Source organism: Martes martes (assembly GCF_963455335.1).
Source record: "Martes martes genome assembly, chromosome: 10".
Classification (NCBI taxonomy): domain Eukaryota; kingdom Metazoa; phylum Chordata; class Mammalia; order Carnivora; family Mustelidae; genus Martes; species Martes martes.
The window spans coordinates 60,596,347-60,614,362 of NC_137898.1; the positions used below are offsets into that span (position 1 = coordinate 60,596,347).

The window sequence follows — 18,016 nt, forward strand, 5'->3', positions numbered from 1 at the left end:
TTAATTATTACTGGGGTTGAGCATCTTTTCATATGCCTACTGGCCTTTGTATTTCAAGCTCACCTTCCTGACAGACTGCACTGTTCCCTCAAGGGCAGGGGCTGTGTCACAAGCTTCTTTAAAAATGCCCCTCAACCTCAACCACTAAAAACTGAACTCATCCTATTTCTCCCCAAACTTGCCTCTCCTCTAGTGCTCTCCATTCTCAGTGAACCCCCTTGGCTCCTTCTTCTTTCCATGTGCCCATTAGCTATCACATCCTGTTATTTCTACCTCCTGCTGAATCTCTCTTGCACTTGCCCTTATCCCTACTGCCTGGCTCAGGCTTCCCTACCTCACCCCTGAGAAAAACAAAATCATCTCCCAGGTTTCCTGGTCCCCATCTTCTTCTTTTATTATTCACCTTCCTCACGGCCCCCACTAAATTCTTTATTTAAAAGCCTTCCAAGGCTTTCTTTTGACTGCAGGATTAGTGACAACTCAGGGTCCTTGATACTCCAGTCCCTGCCAGCCTTTCTGGTCTCCATTTTCCCCTATTCACATCCCATGCAAACATACAGAGCCTCTTCTGTGTCCTTATCAGGCACTGCTGTCCCACATCTGCTCCACTGAACTGAAATACCTTCTCATTCCTGTTCATTTTTCAGGTCTCAGCTAGCTGCCTTTCACCTCAGAAATTTCTCCTGACACTCTGGTCTGGATTGGTTCCCCGCTTATATGCTTGCATAGCATTTTCTGATTCCCTCTATCACTGCACTTACCATATTCTGCTATAATTATCTGTGTCTGAACCCATCTTTCTCACCAAACTATAGGCTCACCTTATAAACTGGATGCATTCATTTTGAAAGCCAAGCACTCACATAGTCCTGACACCCAGCAGGGGTCGCTGTGGACTTGCTGAATAAACGAGAAGTCTCTGTGCTCCCATAAGGAACTCTTACAGGCTTAAAAACAATTTCATGTACCTATCTCATCTCAGCCTACACGGCATCCTGCCTTGGGGAGGAAGAAAAGAAGGGAACTGTCTCCATTTACAGACAGTGAAGCAGCAGCCCAGACAGAAACACTCTAAGGAGGTAGTGCCAGCTCTGGGCTGAAATCCGGGTCTGGGTGATCTCCAGCACCCAGCCTATGGCATTCCAAAAAAGGGATGAGCATCCAGTCATGAATGACTGACTGATTAGGCAAGTTCTAACAGGAGTGACTGGCTGTGCTCACTAAGATGCAGAAGGTAGTTTTCAGGAAGAAAAGCTTACCTAGAGGAAGCAGGTTTTCTGAGGCATTGATGTAAATCACTGAATTAAAATGCTTGAAGTCCTTTTCCTTAGCCTGTGGGAAAGCATTTCAAAAGAACACAAGATTAGTCCCCTGCGAAGGCGATGATGCCAAAGCTCCAGAGCTGCCGTCAGAAGGCACAACGACCTACAGGGATAAGCTATATTCTTAGCGAAGAACACCCACTTGCTGAGGGCCAGAACAGCTTTTCTGCTTCTTTTTCTCTATTATGAAATAGTTCCAATGTACAGAAAAATTTAGTGAATGATAACTCTGAAGACCCGTGTAATCACTATCCACCTTTAATAAATACGAAGATTTTGCTGGCTTCCCTTCAATTCCTTAAAGAAATAAAATACTAAAGAGTTGACCACGTCCCCCATCCCCACAATATTCCCCAACTATTCACAGCTATCTTGAACTGGTGACTATCATTCTCACACTTGTTTTATACTTGTATTCTATATATGTACATCTACAAACTATATGTAATATTATTTATAAGTTCCAAAACTCTGTATTAGATGCAATCATACTGTGTCATTCTGCAACCCGCCTTTTTCATTCAACACTGTGTTTCTGAGATTTACTTGTGTTGATACACCTAGATCTTTTGAGATTTACTTATGGTTATGTTACTTACGGTACAGATTTATCTATTTTAATTGCTGTATATTTTATACCACTTATCTCTCTTCATATGCCATGAAAGGCCTATAAACCAAAAACATATGCCATAATATCCTGCATATACATTGGCTAATGGGGGGTGACACAAATGTGGCTCAAGCTACCAATTAGCCAATATAAGAAAAAAATGACTCATTACATGAGCCACAGTATATATAAGAACAAGCCAGCATCCTGGCACTGAGACTTGAGAGAAATTTCTCCTATAGGCTCTTCTAACGGGAACTCAGTGTCACCCCAACAGAGGTCTATGACAAATTGAAACCAACTCCCATAATGCTACTTCCTTTAACTCACCTCACATGAGCCAATGGTAATACCAAATTTACAGCAAAATATTGTGTCTGAATGTTGTTTCTACCCAGTGAGGCTTTGTCTGAAGTCCCCTACCCCAACCCCCCAGTCCCTAGGGACTCTGGAGGTACAATGGACAAACAGCCAGGAGCCACCTCAGGTCTGGCTCATCCTAATCACATCTCTGCTGGTTGGCCCTACCTTGGAGAACTTCAGGCCGCTCACATTGATGTTGATCAGGTCTGATGGCTTCCTCACACAATGGTGCTTCAGCTGGAATACAGTGCAGAGAGTCAGCTCTCAAGGCCCCAACAAAGTTTATATCATTGGCCAAGAAAACAAATGACTCCCTGTTGAGAAAGGGGGTCTCGTACAGCGCAAAGGGCATGCGCTTTGGGAGTTTGTTAGACCAGAGCTGCCACCTCAGCTTTTCCACTTCTCAGTTTCCCATCTGCAAGATGGAGATTGTAACACTGACATGACAGGGTTCTTAGGAGAATTCCTTCCTCTCTGTTTCTTCTCTGTCTTTTCTGAGCCCCACTTCTACCTGGCTCTTTAAAAAAAAAATCTTTGTTTTGGGGCGCCTGGGTGGCTCAGTGGGTTAAAGCCTCTGCCTTTGGCTCAGGTCATGATCCCAGGGTCCTGGGATAGAGTCCCGCATCGGGCTCTCTGCTCAGTGGGGAGCCTGCTTCCCTTCCTCTCTCTCTGCCTGCCTCTCTGCCTACTTGTGATCTCTGTTAAATACATAAGTAAAATCTTAAAAAAAAAAAATTTGTTTCTGGGACCTTACCAATCTCTTCACGCTTATAATAATTTGCTTGTTCATTCATTTGTTCACTAAATATTTACTAAGTATTGCTTTAGGCCATGTATTGTGCTAATCACATCAATATGTTTTCTTCTAATCCCAACTAAACCCTTTAACATAAGTATGACCATTTTCCTTTTTAAATAAGAAAAATAAGGTTAAGAGAGATAAAGTGCCTTGCTGAAGGTCCCACAGCTAGTAAGTGATAAATGATTTGAATCCAAATGTGGAATCACTAACCTCTGCTTTTCTGACTACTATACGTTGCCCCCTTAAGTTAAAAGTTAAAGGAAAATCTCAGTGTTGGAGTTTCTATTTCTGTTTAACCAAGACTCATTTTTTTTTTCTGTTAATCATTTATCTATAGTATCATGTTTAGCATGGAATTAGACGTTTATAATATTCTAGTCACAGAGTCCAATCTGTCTAAAATAATAATAATAATAATAATAATAATAATAATATTCTAGTCACAGAACTCACAACATGGAAGCCAAGTACCAAGCAAGCATTTATACATGTGACAAATATTTTTTGCAAATTTATTTTTTACTTATTTTTAAGTAATCTCTACATCTAATGTGGGGCTTGAACTGATGACCCCAAGATCAAGAGTCAGAAGCTCTACAAAATGAGCCAGCCAGGCACCCCTAAATGTGATAAATATTTTAAAGGAGAAATTCAAGAAGCTATGGGAGACAATACAGGAGGTCCTGACCTCAGTCTGGGGGAGAGGAAATATTTAGTTGAGAAGTACTATTTTAAGTGAGAACCAAAAGCTAAGTAGGAGTTGGTCCCAAGAAAGTGGGTGGCAGGAAGTGAAAGCTATCAAGACAGGTAAAAGCCAGATGCTTTTGAGAGGAAGGAAAGGAACAAGGCCAGGGAGGCAGCCACTAAATCAGCTGGATCCCTGGCTATGTAAGGGAGTGTGGATTTTGTTCTATAGTCAGTGGAAAGCTAACAGGCTTTTTTTTTTGCAAGAGCTGATAGCAATTTTATAAAAATTGCTTTGTCTGATACTCACAGGATGAGACCAATACACTAGGCATTGTTAATTACCTTCCCTAGGGCAACTTCTCTACTAGTTCCTTATTAAAGAACCCCAGTGTTGGGTGCCTGGGTGGCTCAGTCGGTTAAGTGTCTGCCTTCAGCTCAGGTCATGATTCAGAGTCCTGGGATCGAGTCCCATGCTGGCCTTCCTTGCTCTGAGGGGCGTCTGCTTCTCCCTCTGCCCCTCCTCTTATTCATTCTCTTAATATCCCTCTCTCTCAAGTAATAAATAAATCGTAAAAAAAAGAGAGAGAGAGAGAACCCCAACATTATTCCATTTATCTGAGTGGATATGTCCTTGGGCCCCAGCTCCAAGTGATAAGTCCTGACTGTCTAAACCAATCTTGGAGGTCACAATCCCCTAACTAATGACTGTAGGGACATAGGCTATAGGTCTGGCCAATCAGACAGACACTGGCTGCTGGGGGTAGGAGGCCAGTTCTGAGGAGCTCTTTCTTAATTTTAAATATAGACATAAAATAATGACAATCCCTTTTGTACCACTGGATGTTATTCTTTATATATGATGACTGGAGTTGCTGCAGCCATCTTGGGACTGTGAAGGCAATTAGCCCAAGAGAACAAGTTAACATGCTAAGCACATTAGGGCCTTTAACAGTAAATTAACCTAGCCTGGAATAACAATGCCTCTGGCTTCTTTTTATATGAAATAAAAGCATCCTAATTGGTTCAGACTGGTCAGGAAGTTATTGAATTACTCTAATACAAGGTGATGGTGGTCCAGATTAGGATAGAGGCAGTTGAGATGAGAAGAATACAGATTTGACAACTATTTAATAAAAGTGTCAGACTTACTAGCGGTGGTAGTGGGGTGGTGAGGGAGAGGCAAGTGTTAAGGATAACCCCAGATTACTGGCTTGGTGACTGGATATAGCACCATCACTGAGGCAGTATAGTAAACACTAGAAAAGAGGTATGTCTTGGGATTTGGAGTAAGGGGGTTGGTGCAGTAGTTCAATAGGAGGTGCCAATGAAACATTCAAGTGGAACTATCCAGCAGGTAAGTAGGTATCCCATTACTGTAAGAAACAACATTGTTGCTTCTGCTATACAAAGCCGTAGCATGGGTAAAAAGCTATCTCCATTAAAGTGGGAATGTATATGTTGTAGAAAACAAAAGGGAAAAGAAGACTACTATGGTACATGTTTTCTGCCCTTCCTCAATACTGCTGTTTCAGTCCTCTGCATCCCCAGTGAGAAGCGGACATTACAACAAAGGACACACCATGGGACTCTGCAAAAAGCTTACACTACCCACTTGAAGTGAGTTGCAACCTCAAAGCTGTCTTCTCAAAGCTCTCTTTCAACATCTGACCTGCGTAGAAAGTGACCTCTTGGAAACCATAAGCAGAATCTGGGAACAAAGCAGGATGCCAGAGAGTACGTCATAGGGAGCTATGAGAACTGGACTGGACATTAATACTGGTTTACAAAATATGTCTCTCTTTGCCAAGCCACTGAGGCATTGCAAAGAGCAGATGTGAAATTATCTGGCTGGTCTCCAATACAGACACCCCAGTCTTCTTCATAAAGCCTGCCCCAGACAGTGGGTACTATCTGATTCGTTCCCCCAGGCTTCAGCCAGATACTAAAACCAAAGCACAAAAGTTATGGAGTGTGGACTCTCTCCAGTTCCCCCATTCCTGGAAAAGTCTCCCCAGAGAACAGGGATCTCTACCCCTACCAGGTGCAGGAATGGAATTTTCACTTTACTGTTCCCTGGACCTACTCCTTTGCCTCTTCAACTCAATTGAAAGTTTTTTACCTGATATACTAAAAGGCACAGGCTTTGGAGTTAGTAGACCAGAGTTCTCATCCTGAGTAGTTCTAATCCGGAACAGACAAAGTTCTAATTATTAGCTGTGAGACCATGGCCAAGGCAAATTACCTCTTTGGGGCCTCAGTTCTCCCATCTTCACAATGGCACAACATAATAGGGACAATAATACCTATCTCACAAGGTGGATGTAAAGAAAGCTAAACATGTAAAGAATGTAAAGAAAGCTTTGGGTCCCTTCATCAATTTGACTGTGCTCAGTTAGTCAAGATCACCCTAGTAGTTTGGGGTAGGTTGGGGGTCATGGTACCAGAGTGGAACAGAGCAAGTCCTTGTCTCCCACTAAGACAGTCATCAGCTGATGCTGCCAGTCATTCCAGGATACATTTACTCTCACCAGAAAAGCCCGGTCCAGCACATGTCCAAGAATGTCCGCTTGGTTTTCCTGTTGAAACCCTTTCTTTCCCCTGACCTCAGAAGAAAATTTCTTCTGGCTTTCCTGAACTTCAGCGGGTGCCTCAAGCACACTCTTGGGCTTCTTCTTGAGGTTACATTTCCGAGCCACTAACCAGTGTCCTCGGCCTGTTGAGAAGATCAGAACAGTGAGGAGGAGCAAACTCCTCTAAAGCTACAACTAGTGTGCTTACAGAATATTTACCTATAATACCAAAACCAAAACTAGCTCCTCAGGACCTGATATGCCCCAGATACTGTTCTGCTGCTGCTGCTGCTGGGAGTGGTGGTGGTGGCTGGGGATGGGGATGTCTGCATAGCTATCTCATTTAACTGGCCCAAACCCCAATGAAGGACACGTTACTCTCCCCATTTTACAGATGAAAAGGCTAAGACTCAAAGAGGTGGAATGACTTGCCCAGTTCTCTTCTCCAAATGTTAATTTTCCTTCAAGACCCCTGACCAAGTATTTCCTATTTTGCAAAGCCTTTTCTGACTTTCCTAAGCAGAACTGATTATACTTTCCTATGCCAGCTTGTTACTCTCCCATTTGTCATCTCTTGGGTAAAACTAAATGAGTGGCATCAACTCAATGGGCTCCATCTTGAGAAACCTTACCCTGGATCCCATCACTGTAGCATAAAGATTTATTAGGAGCTCAATAAGAAAATGAAAGGACAGTTGAAACTTTCAAAAAAAATCCAATAATGTTCACTTTAGAAAGAACTTGAAAATTTATGTAAGCAAAAAAGAATATGAGGTTTACTAGTAAGCTCACCTAACAAAAATCATGACAACATTCTAGAATCTGTTTGCTCTTATATCAGTTTATTTACTCCAAGGCATTCATTGCAATCTGTAATTGTTTGTTGTTGTTGTTGTTGTTCACTTGTTTATGTCTGCCTTGTCCTCCAGACAGATTTTGTCTGACTGATCCAGCTCAGTGTTCCCAGGAATATTCACAGAGCTTACCATATTGTAAGCATGACTGAATGAATAGCTGAATGAATGCTGAGCCACAGCCCCTACCCACAATCGCCCAAACAGAGCTTTTCTAAGCATCTACATTGTGCTAGGAACTAGGGCTGTGGAGATGAATTAAGATGGAGGCCCTGACTCAAAGAAGCCTAGAGGTGCTATGAAAGCACAGAAAGGGGAGCTACCAGCCTAGGTCATGAGCTAGATCCAGTAAGTTTAAGATCGACTAGATGGAGATGGAGAAAACATGCAGCCTGGGCAGAGGAAGGGCCCAAAAAGTACCCGGAAGCATAAAAGATCAGAAAAATACAGAACAGCACAGAGTTGCGGGAACCAGCTCGGTGCTTCTGATCACTGGCTCCTTGCCCTCACAGACTTCTGCTTTGGAGGCTTGCCCTGGCTCACCTGACCATAGCTGCCAATCCTGACTCCTGAATGCAATTCCTATCCTATGTCTGCCATGAGTTATTTCCCATTCCCACTCTGGGCCTGAGATTCCAGAATTCTACTTTCCAGGGTTGCCCCCAATTGGGTCATGGAACTTTGTTCCATTCCAAAAGCTCTGACTCCTAGAGATTCCAGTGTGAGTTGGTGCCCAAACTCCCAACAAAGTGAGCAAGGAAGGCCCAGACTGTGTCCGGAGATGAATAAGAGGCAAAAGAGATGAGCCTGGGGAGGTCAGCAGAGTCAGATCAGAAAAAGTCTAGAGGACCAGAACAAGGAAAGGAAAAGAGCTGGGCTTTGTGCGATGGAAAGAGTTTGAATAACTGGAATGATAGCTGGAATATTCTGGAATATAGAACAAGCTATGTGAAAAGAGAGTACTATGGAATATGGCATACGTAAAAGAATGGGGGTATAGCAAAGGATAAAGGGAGGTCAGACTGTGGACACAGAATATCACGTAAAGAAGCCAGCAATGAGAAGTCACAGAACAGAATGGAACACTGTGGTTCAATGTGCCCTTTAGAAAGCTCCATGAGGGGCGCCTGGGTGGCTCAGTGGGTTAAGCCCCTGCTTTCAGCTGAGGTCATGATCTCAGGGTCCTGGGATCAAGCCCCACGTTGGGCTCTCTGCTCAGCGGGAAGCCTGATTCTCCCTCTCTCTCTGTCTGCCTCTCTGTCTGCTTGTTATCTCTCTCTCTGTCAAATGAATAAAAAATCTTTAAAAAAGAAAGAAATCTCCGTGAAGCTGCTGAGGGAAGATGGATGGGAAGGGATGGGGTTGGGTAGTACACAGAACAGTACTGGGTTTATTGGGGGAGGCTTTCAGCAGAAAGAGTATCCATGGGAACATCCTCTCCCCCGCCCCCATAACTTTCATTTTGAGATAAGTTAAGACTTCCATACAACTTATGAAAATAATACTGAATTTCCGTACAGCTTTCACCTAGTTCCCCTAATGCTAACATTTTTGTTATAAAATTTGTTAAATTTAAATTCTATTTATTAACATATATTGTATCACCCAGTTACCTCATCCCCCTACCTCCCTTTCCTCCTAATATTAATCTTTTTTTTTTTAAGAATTTATTTATTTATTTTACAAACAGAGATCACAAGTAGGCAGAGAGGCGGGCAGAGAGAGACGGGGAAGCAGGCTCCCTGCTGAGCAGAGAGCCCGATGTGGGGCTCGATCCCAGGACCCTGAGATCATGACCTGAGCTGAAGGCAGAGGCTTTAACCCACTGAGCCACCAGGCGCCCCTAATATTAATATCTTATGTAATCATAATATAATTATTGAAGGCAGTAGGTTAACACTGGTATAATACCAGTAACTAATCCATAGCCCTTCTTTAAATTTTGCTAGTTTTCTCACTAATGTCTCCTTTCTGTTCCAAGGGAATCTCACATTTTAGTTATCATGTCTTCTTAGAATCCCCCAATCTGTGACAGCTCTTCAGTCTTTCTTTTTTCTTGTGTGATCTTAGCACTTTTGAAGAGTACTGGTCAATTATTTTATTGAAAGTTCCTTGGGCACCTGGGTGGCTCAGTGGGTTAAAGCTGCTGCCTTCGGCTCAGGTCATGATCTCAGGGTCCTGGGATCGAGCCCCACATCGGGCTCTCTGCTCAGCAGGGAGCCTGCTTCCTCCCCTCTCTCTGCCTGCCTCTCTGCCTACTTGTGATCTGTCTGTCAAATAAATAAATAAAATTTTTAAAAATATATATATATATAAAAAAAAGAAAGTCCCTCAATTTGAATTTGTTTGATGCTTTCCCATAATTAGAATAAGGCTATGTGCTTTGCCAAAACTACCACAGAAGTCTATGGTGCCCTTCTTGGTGCATCCAATCAGACGGCAGGTGATGTCAATATGTCTGATGACTGGTGATACTAATTTTGATCACTTGGTTAAGGTGGTGTCAACCTACTTTCCCTACAGAGAAGTCATGATTTTTCTCTTTGTAATTGATAAAGATACCTTGAGACTATGCTAACAATCTGATTCTCATCATACTTTGACGCACTAATTCTAGCATCTGTGATGGTTAATTTTAGGTGTCAGCTTGGTTAGGCTGTGGTAAGGAGTTACTCAGATACTAATCCAGGTGTTGCTGTGCAGGTATTTTATGGATGTGGCTAACATCTGTAATCAGTTGATTTTAGGTAAAGGAGACTATCCCCTGTAATGTGTATGGGCCTCACCTACTCAGCTGAAAAAACTTAAAAGCAAAAACTGATGCTTCCCAAAGGAGGAAAAAATTTTGCTTTAAGACCACAGCATCAGCTCTTCTCTCCTGAGTTTTTAGCCTGCTTGCCCTACAGATTTCAGTCTTGCCAGCCCCCATCATTTCATAGGTCAATTCCTTAAAACAGATAATACACACATATGACTATGGAAACAGAACGAGCAGGATATAAATACATATCCTATTGGTTTTATTTTGCTGGAGAATCCTGATACAACATCTATAGAAACTTCTTACCTGTAAAAATTATTATTGTGATGCTTTAGCAGTGATTTTCTATTTCCTTCATTCCTTCTACATTTATTAACTGAACTTCTACTGTAGGAAGAGTTGCTCCTTTGCCTACACTTTTTTATATATTCAAATATTTATTTGTATCAGTACGGGCTCATGGATATTTATTGTATAGTTTACAACCCAATTCTACTTTAATTTTTTTGTTGTTTAGGTCCCAGCTTTGGCCTTTGAGAGCTCCTTCAGGTTAGCCCTTATGTCCTTCTGATATGCGCTCATCATTTTTCTGAGCACTTCTGTACTTCCTATCACTATACGACATTCTAGGTGCAATTTGTATTTTTCTGGCCCCAGCCCTGGAAACAACTTTTTCTCTGAGAAGTCCTGGCTCTTTTTATTGGAGAATCGTATCCAGAAACCGAGATCCAGGGCCCAAGTATGCTCTTTGTGAGTGAGGTGTCATTGCTCTCAGTGGACTAGGAAATATACATATCTGTACTAACACATGCAGATGCACCTGGCTGCATTTATTTCTCTGTTGTCCATGTATGTGTGTAGTGGGGTGTGGGCATGAAATCATGAGTTCACACTGAGAGCTCCATGGGAGGGTTTAAAACAGATAGGTGGCCAGAGGTCTCTACGTGAAAAAAAAAAAAAAGAAATCGCTCTAGAGAAGTGGGGAGAACGGACTAGAGGAGAAAGTTCTTTCAATATTCCACATACAGAGTAACCAGCAAGCCATTTCATCTAGAGTAAACAAGGGGTACTTCCCTCTTGTTCTACCCTTTCAAATCAACAAATCCAACCCAGTGAACTCATACTTCTCAGCAGTGTTCCATCTGTATGGCTCCGCTCAGAGTTATGAGGAGTCCCTGCCCCATGAGAGCTTTTAACTAGATGAATGTTTGAAAAACTACTTGGCAGAGTCATTTTATTTAGGAGCCTGGCAGAATATGATTCTTCAACAACTAATAAACAGAGAGGAAGACAGCTCACAAGAGAGTATGGTCACTAAGGTCTGGAGTAGCTAGATAGGGCTTATTGGAAAAAGAGCTGGGCTTTGTGGGATGGAAAGAGTTTGGATAACTGGAAATGATACCTATAATATTCTAGAATATAAAACAAGCTATGTGAAAAGAGAGTACAATGGAACAGGGCATACGTAAAGGAACGGGGGTGTAGCAAAGGATAAATGGAGGTCAGACTGTGAACACAAAATATCACGTAAAGAAGCCAGCAATGAGAAGTCACAGAACAGAATGGAACACTGTGGTTCAACATGCACTTTCGAAAGCTCCCTGAGACTGCTGAGGGAAGATGGGTGGGAAGGGATGGGGTTGGGTAGTGCAGGGACCAGTAATAAATGGGCTGAAGAGGGAAAAAAATGGATGTAGGAGCTGAGTGTGAAACAAAGGTATCAATTTGAGAAGTCACCTGACCTTCGTCTGGCATCCGAAGGAGATTTTTGGCTGGAAAGCAGTTGTTCAGGTAAGACTTCCCATTATCCAGCTTGTATATTCCTGAAGAGGCCATCTCCCTGAGAGTCAAGCAAGGAAAGTGAGGAAGTAGAAGCACTGAGAAGTGGCAGCATAGGTCTCTCACCCAATGTGGCTTGTGAGCCCATCAGTACCACCATACCCTACATCCTCCCTGTCTCTGGGGCCTAGGAGGCCCTCCCCTGTTTCAGAAATGGGCTGGCCCTTTGAATGAAGAGGGAGATCAAGGCCCTGGGTTTTTTGGTTCAAATCAACCCTAACTCAGTGGAACACTATACAGAATACCTTTGGATCCAGACAGACCTGATATGAATTCTGACTGTCACTCTATGACTGGGAATGTTCCTCTACCCCTCTGAACCTCAGTTTCCTCACCTGCAAATCAGGATTAAAAACACCTACCTTAATAGACAGATGAGATGATCAAGTTAGAAAGCTAGTGCCTAGTACATATTAAGTGCTCACTTGAAATGTTCATTGTTTTAACAGACTTCAGGGAAGAGGGGGCTCACATTTTAGGCAAGATGTTGTGAAAATAATATTAGAACTGCATAAATAGAATTTGAGAGATGAACTGAGTTTACTAATAGAGAAAAGGATAAGCATTCCAAACAAAAAGGGCCACAGGACTAAGGGCATAGTAGTGGGCACATCTGGCGCAGAAAAGAAACAACCAGATCCAGGAAGGAGAAGGATCTGTGTTTGGGACAATAACTCGGGACAGAAAGGATGGTGCCTGCTCTTGAAGGCTTTCAGTGCCAGGCTAGGAGCTCAGTCTTCCCCTTGTAGGTAACTGAGAGCCATGAACTATATCTGAGTTGGTGAGAGCTATGACCCCAGCTGTGCTTTAGAAAGAGAGGTCTGACAAAAATAATGCTGGGTGAAATGGGATTTCATCAACTGGTCACTGAGTCAAGAAAATTCCTGCTCAGGAAAACTGTTCCAATGTAATTTTCTCTGTCTCTCACTGTTTTCATTAAATCTTTTACCATCTCCCACCTAGAATACTGCAACAGTCTTCTGATCAGATTTCCACTGAGCAAACCTGAGATTACTCTTGAAGCCCTTGGAGTCCCATGTTCTAACTTTTCTAGCTCCAGTCAGCCCTGCCCATCAGTCGCACACAATCATTTTCTAGTCTCCAAACATATTCAGTCTTCCCTGCCTTTGTTCCTTCGGCCTAGAATAGTTTTCTCCATCATTACCTGGTTAATCCCATGCTTTAAGATTCAGTTCAGGGGCACCTGGGTAGATCAGTTGGTTAAGTATCCAACTCTTTGATTTTGGCTCAGCTCATGATCTCAGGTTGTGAGACAGAGCCCCGCCTTGGGCTCCACAGGGGCATGGAGCCTACTTAAGACTCTCTCTCTTTCCGCCTCCCTCTGCCCCTCCCCCCACCTTCTCCCTCTCTTATTTATTTTTTTTATTTTTTTTTAAGATTTTATTTATTTATTTGACAGACGGGGCTCGATCCCAGGACCCTGGGATCATGACCTGAGCTGAAGGCAGAGGCTTTAACCCACTGAGCCACCCAGGCGCCCCCTCCCTCTCTTTAAAAAAAAATTTTTTTTTTTCAAGTTCAAATGCTACTGATGTTAGGAATAAATCAAAGATCTAAATTTCTTAAAACTTGAGCTCTTAGGGATTTGAGATTTTTCTTTAAAGAGATCCAGCCAGGGGCGCCAGGGTGTCTCAGTGGGTTAAAGCCTCAGCCTTTGGCTCAGGTCGTGATCCTGGGATCCTGGAATCGAGCCCCGCATCAGGCTCTCTGCTCAGCAGGGAGCCTGCTTCCTCCTCTCTCTCTGCCTGCCTCTCTGCCTGCTTGTGATCTTTGTCTGTCAAATAAATAAAAATAAATAAAATAAATAAATAAAGAGATCCAGCCAGGAGGTGCCTGGTTGGCTCAGTCAGTTAAGTCTCTGCCTTCAGCTTAGGTCATGATCCTGGGGTCCTGGGTTCAAGAGTTTGCTTCTCCTTCTCCCTCTGCCTGGCCCATCCCCCCGCTGCGCTCTCTCCCTCAAATAAATAAATAAAATATTTAAAGAAAAAGAGAGAGAGAGATCCACCCAGAGGCACCTGGCTGGCTCAGTTGGTAGAGCATTTGACTCTAGATTTTGGGGCTGTAGGTTTGAGCACCACACTGGGTATAGAGATTACTTGAAAATAAAATCCTAAAAAAAATAAAATAAAATAAAGAGATCCAGCCATTCCCAGATCTGCTTTGGAACAGCTGCAGATAACTTGAGGTAGCAGAGGCATGTAAGTCCCTGGCTAGGGCAAGGATGCAGTCCCTGAAATGGAGAGTCTGGAATGAGATTCAGTGAAAGGAAGGAGCAGAGTAAAGAGACAGGATCAGGTATCTCGGGAAAATGTTTTCTAAAAGTAACAAATATGCAAAGTAAAGTGGTGCAGTAGGAAGGGCAACAATTTTGGAGACAGGAGACTTAAATTTGAGTCTCGTTTCTGGCACTAAGCTGAGTGACCTTAGGCAATCCCTTTACCTCTTTGTGCCTCGAATTTCTCACATGTATAATGAAGATAAAAACCTGTGCTTTGGAGAATTATTGTAAGAATTAAATGAGGTAATACGTTTTTAAAAAGTTTCTTTCTAGACCCAATCCAGATGCCACCCTCTCTTCAAAGCTTTCACTGAAACTTCCAGAGGGAAATAACTGCTACTTTCGCTAAATACCAGAGTATTTCTTCTCTCTTTCATGGCTGGAGTCCTTTCTACTTCATAAGATCACTAATAATCATGAAGGGGTTCCTTTAATGGTCTGTGAACCTCCAAGTCTGGAAACACATCCAATTCACCATCTCTCTCCCACCTCTGGAATGCTCATAGGAAATAACCCTTAAACATATCCAAATGAAGGATATGATGTATTCCCAGGGCCCAAGGGTATATTTCTGATCTCCCTAACGAGACTCTAAACTCCTTTAAAGGAGGGAGAGCACCTATGCTACGCTATGCTATGTTATGGTATTCATTTCTTTATTCACAGTACCTAACACAGCACCTAGCACATAACAGATGCACAATTATCCGTGGAATAAATGAGTGATGTTGGTATCTCCTTTGGTTCAACACAGGGCACTATGAATTTCCTAATCTGTTACCATCCCAAGAAGGGTTAATGCCCTTCTGGTGTGTTCCCACAATACCCTGTACTTCTCCTAGTATAGTGCTTATCACTTTATGGTAATTGTTCCCCTTAGTCAACTTCTCACCTGCCATGGGTCCTATGATATCTTGTTCATCTATGTAATTCCAGAGCCTAGCATTGAACCTAGAATTCACTAAAAATGTGTAAAGAAGATGAACGAACAGAAGGATGGATGGATGGGGAAAGATCAACAGTCACTCAGTCAATCTGTCTTTCAGGAAATCTAGTGACCAACCACACCTATCTGCTACACAGGTGAGTGAATGAATGAGTAAATTGCTGGCTGGGAAATGTCAGGGATGGTGGCTCTTGGGAGAAATAACTTACAGACTATGAGGACCTTGTTTCTGATCTGCATAGTACTTACTTGATCTTTGACCTTGGGAAAGACCCCTTGACTTCCTTTTTTTTGTGTTTCTTCACCTGTAAAACAGATATTATACTCCTTCTTAGCCTGTCATTCAGAGCTCTTGAACTTTCTTATTACATCCTATTGTGACCCTTGCCTCCAAAATTTGTCTCAGCTGGGGCCTAAAAAAACCCCACAAAACTAAAGATCCCATTAATAGATAACTAGAGATGTAGAGATAGAGACAGAAACATGGATGGGAGGAAGGTAGAACAAGGGGGTAATTCTGTGATGATGGGGTGGGGCTAGAGTGCTTAAATAAGATGTATAAATCACAAATCAGGAAGGAAGGATATTTTATATAATCATTAATACAAAATAAATCTATGTAATGATAAAAACAGCAAAGACAGAGTTGAAAGATAAGACACAATCTGGGAAAAGATATTTGCTATACATATATAAGGCTCAATCAGACTCAGACTTGGGGAGGGCATACAGATCTGGACACAACTAATCCACTGGTAACTTCCAGTTCCCAAAGAACACCAGGTGAGAAGGTGTGGCTATACAACTAATGGGCTAGGAAGGGCACATAATCCTGATGTTCCATTGTCTAGAAAGTAACCCTAAGGAAAATATGAACTTTACCTGGATGGTGGAAAAGAGAAAGTCCAAGTTCCAAACTTAGAGGCTGCCTGCTTAGTTAGCTTCAGCTACCTCAGGTCTCTATCTCAAACTTGAAGCAGCTAATCTCAGTCTAATTATAATGTCTCCCAGCTGCAACACACACACACACACACATACACACACACACACACAGAGTAATGGTGCTCATTTGCATATATGTACTGCTCCATTTCTTTGGATTCTGCTCCTCTTCTTTGCCTGGCTTATACAGACAGCTTTCCTATATCTCCCCCTCCTCAGGTTGACCTTTCTTTGTGCTACCATCTCAGCCCACCTCTTAATGGAAACGCTCCACCACACGCTGTAGTACAATGGCCTGCTTACCTGTCAGTTCCCCACTCCTCACACCCCCAATCCCAGGCTGTGAGCCCCCAAAGGCCAGGCCTACTTATATCTTTATCCCCAGCACTTCAGCACAGGGTCTGGCCCACTGAAGAGGTTCAGTGTTTACTGAACTAAACTGAACCATAAACACAATGCTATGGAGTTCTTCAGTCTGTCTGCAAAGAAGGAAAAAATAAGGATCAGGAAAGGTTTCAGAGAGCAGGTGACATTAGAGCTGGGTCTTGAAAAATGAGGAGGATAGTACAGAAGATAAACAGCAAAAAGCTATAGGAGCATCTGACTGATTGCTTCAAAGAAGTGAAGAAATCCCAACTAACAGTAGTTACTGATAATTATTATCCCATGAATGGTAGTTTCACCAAGACGTATTTTGCCTATATTTTATGTTATTTAGGAATATATCCCCAGTGACCAGGACAGTGACTGCTATATAGTAGCACTCAGTATTTGTTCAACATTTTGACACTTAGGAGGTGAGATTAAAAAAAAAAAACAACCAACAAGTGATGCAATGTAAGAAATCATAGTATAATACAATCATAGTATAATATAATCCCGTTATGTGGTAACTCTAGGTCACTAGAGAAGATGTTCCAAAAGAGTAGTGAACAGGTCTGCTTTGATCTTCCAGTATCCCTTAGTACACTTCGGAGCAATGTTGGTTGGTGCTCAATAAATACTATGGAAAAGGGGTGCCTGAGTGGCTCAGTTGGTTGAGCAGTTGACTCTTGATTTTAGCTCAGGTCATGATCTCAGGGTGGTGAGATCACGCCCCCTGAGTTCAAGTCCCGCATGAGAGGGAGCCCCCAGTCGGGTTCTGCTCTGGGTGTGGAGCCTGCTTAAGATTTCTCTCCCTTTCCCTCTTCTCTGCCCCTCACCCCGCTCCCCAGGGTTCTCTCTCTCTCTCTCTCTCTCTCAAAAAAAAAAAAAAAAAAAGGTGGAAAAAAATGAATTAATAAGAATCTAGAATACTATTACATTCTAAGACGATTAAAAGCAGAGTGGCAAAGGGAACATACCAGGGGGCTAAAATTACCCCCTGGCTTCTAAACGAGGTCCCGAGACATGCTATTCGGCCTTGGGCAAGTTTCTTAGTTTCCTCACCTGACTGGACTGTTAAGGGACTACCTGAGAGGATGACTATAAACGCCCACGGTACACAGCTTCCAGACGTAGACACTCAGCAAATGTGAGTTCTCTACAACACGAAAACACTACTAACACCTTAGTTGACAGTCACCGGAGAGAATAACCGGTAAGTGCTGTAAAAGGATGAAGAACGAGCTCTTGTCGCCCCTTTGGAAACTCTTCTAGGGCAAAGGAGATTCTAATCCCTCACGCAAACTAAGTTTCCAGCCTCACCTGCCTCCGTCGTCGCTTCCGCCTCCGAGGCGTCTGCAAGGTCTGCGTCCCGGCAACGCGGGAGGCGCGCCTGCGAGACTCCCGGGGACCTCGGAGCCGCTCCACGGTGGCGCCTACCACAACCTTCTGTACCCCTTGGTAACCGCGGCGCGGCGGCAGACCTTGTAGGCGGCAACCGGTGAACGCAGCTTCTAACTACTATAAGTCCCGGCAAGCCCCGCGGCCACTTCCGCTGGCCTCCTCGCGTCAGCCAGCCCCAGACTACGGATCCCGACGGACCCCGGGAGGCGCGTCACGCCGTCAGCTTCAGCCAATTGGCTTCGGACAAGTAG

At 43.1% G+C, this 18,016-nt stretch overlaps 1 protein-coding gene across 3 annotated transcripts in view; it reads right to left on the reverse strand.

Moving 5' to 3' along the window:
• The window catches only part of XRRA1 (X-ray radiation resistance associated 1), a 65,591-nt gene extending 47,716 nt beyond the window's left edge, over positions 1-17,875 (reverse strand). For 2 of the 3 annotated variants that reach the window (XM_080815798.1, XM_080815799.1), the window contains exons 1-6: positions 17,685-17,875; positions 15,306-15,361; positions 11,715-11,812; positions 6,316-6,500; positions 2,464-2,535; positions 1,260-1,332 (exon numbers count right to left, since the gene is read on the reverse strand). In XM_080815798.1, coding sequence (XP_080671924.1) covers positions 1,260-1,332; positions 2,464-2,535; positions 6,316-6,500; positions 11,715-11,808 — 424 coding nt within the window. In that variant the 5' untranslated portion in view covers positions 11,809-11,812; positions 15,306-15,361; positions 17,685-17,875. Of the gene's footprint in view, positions 1-1,259; positions 1,333-2,463; positions 2,536-6,315; positions 6,501-11,714; positions 11,813-15,305; positions 15,362-17,684 lie in introns of those variants that run through there. The other variant, XM_080815800.1, reaches the window with a different exon arrangement.
• Positions 17,876-18,016: the final 141 nt, after the last annotated feature.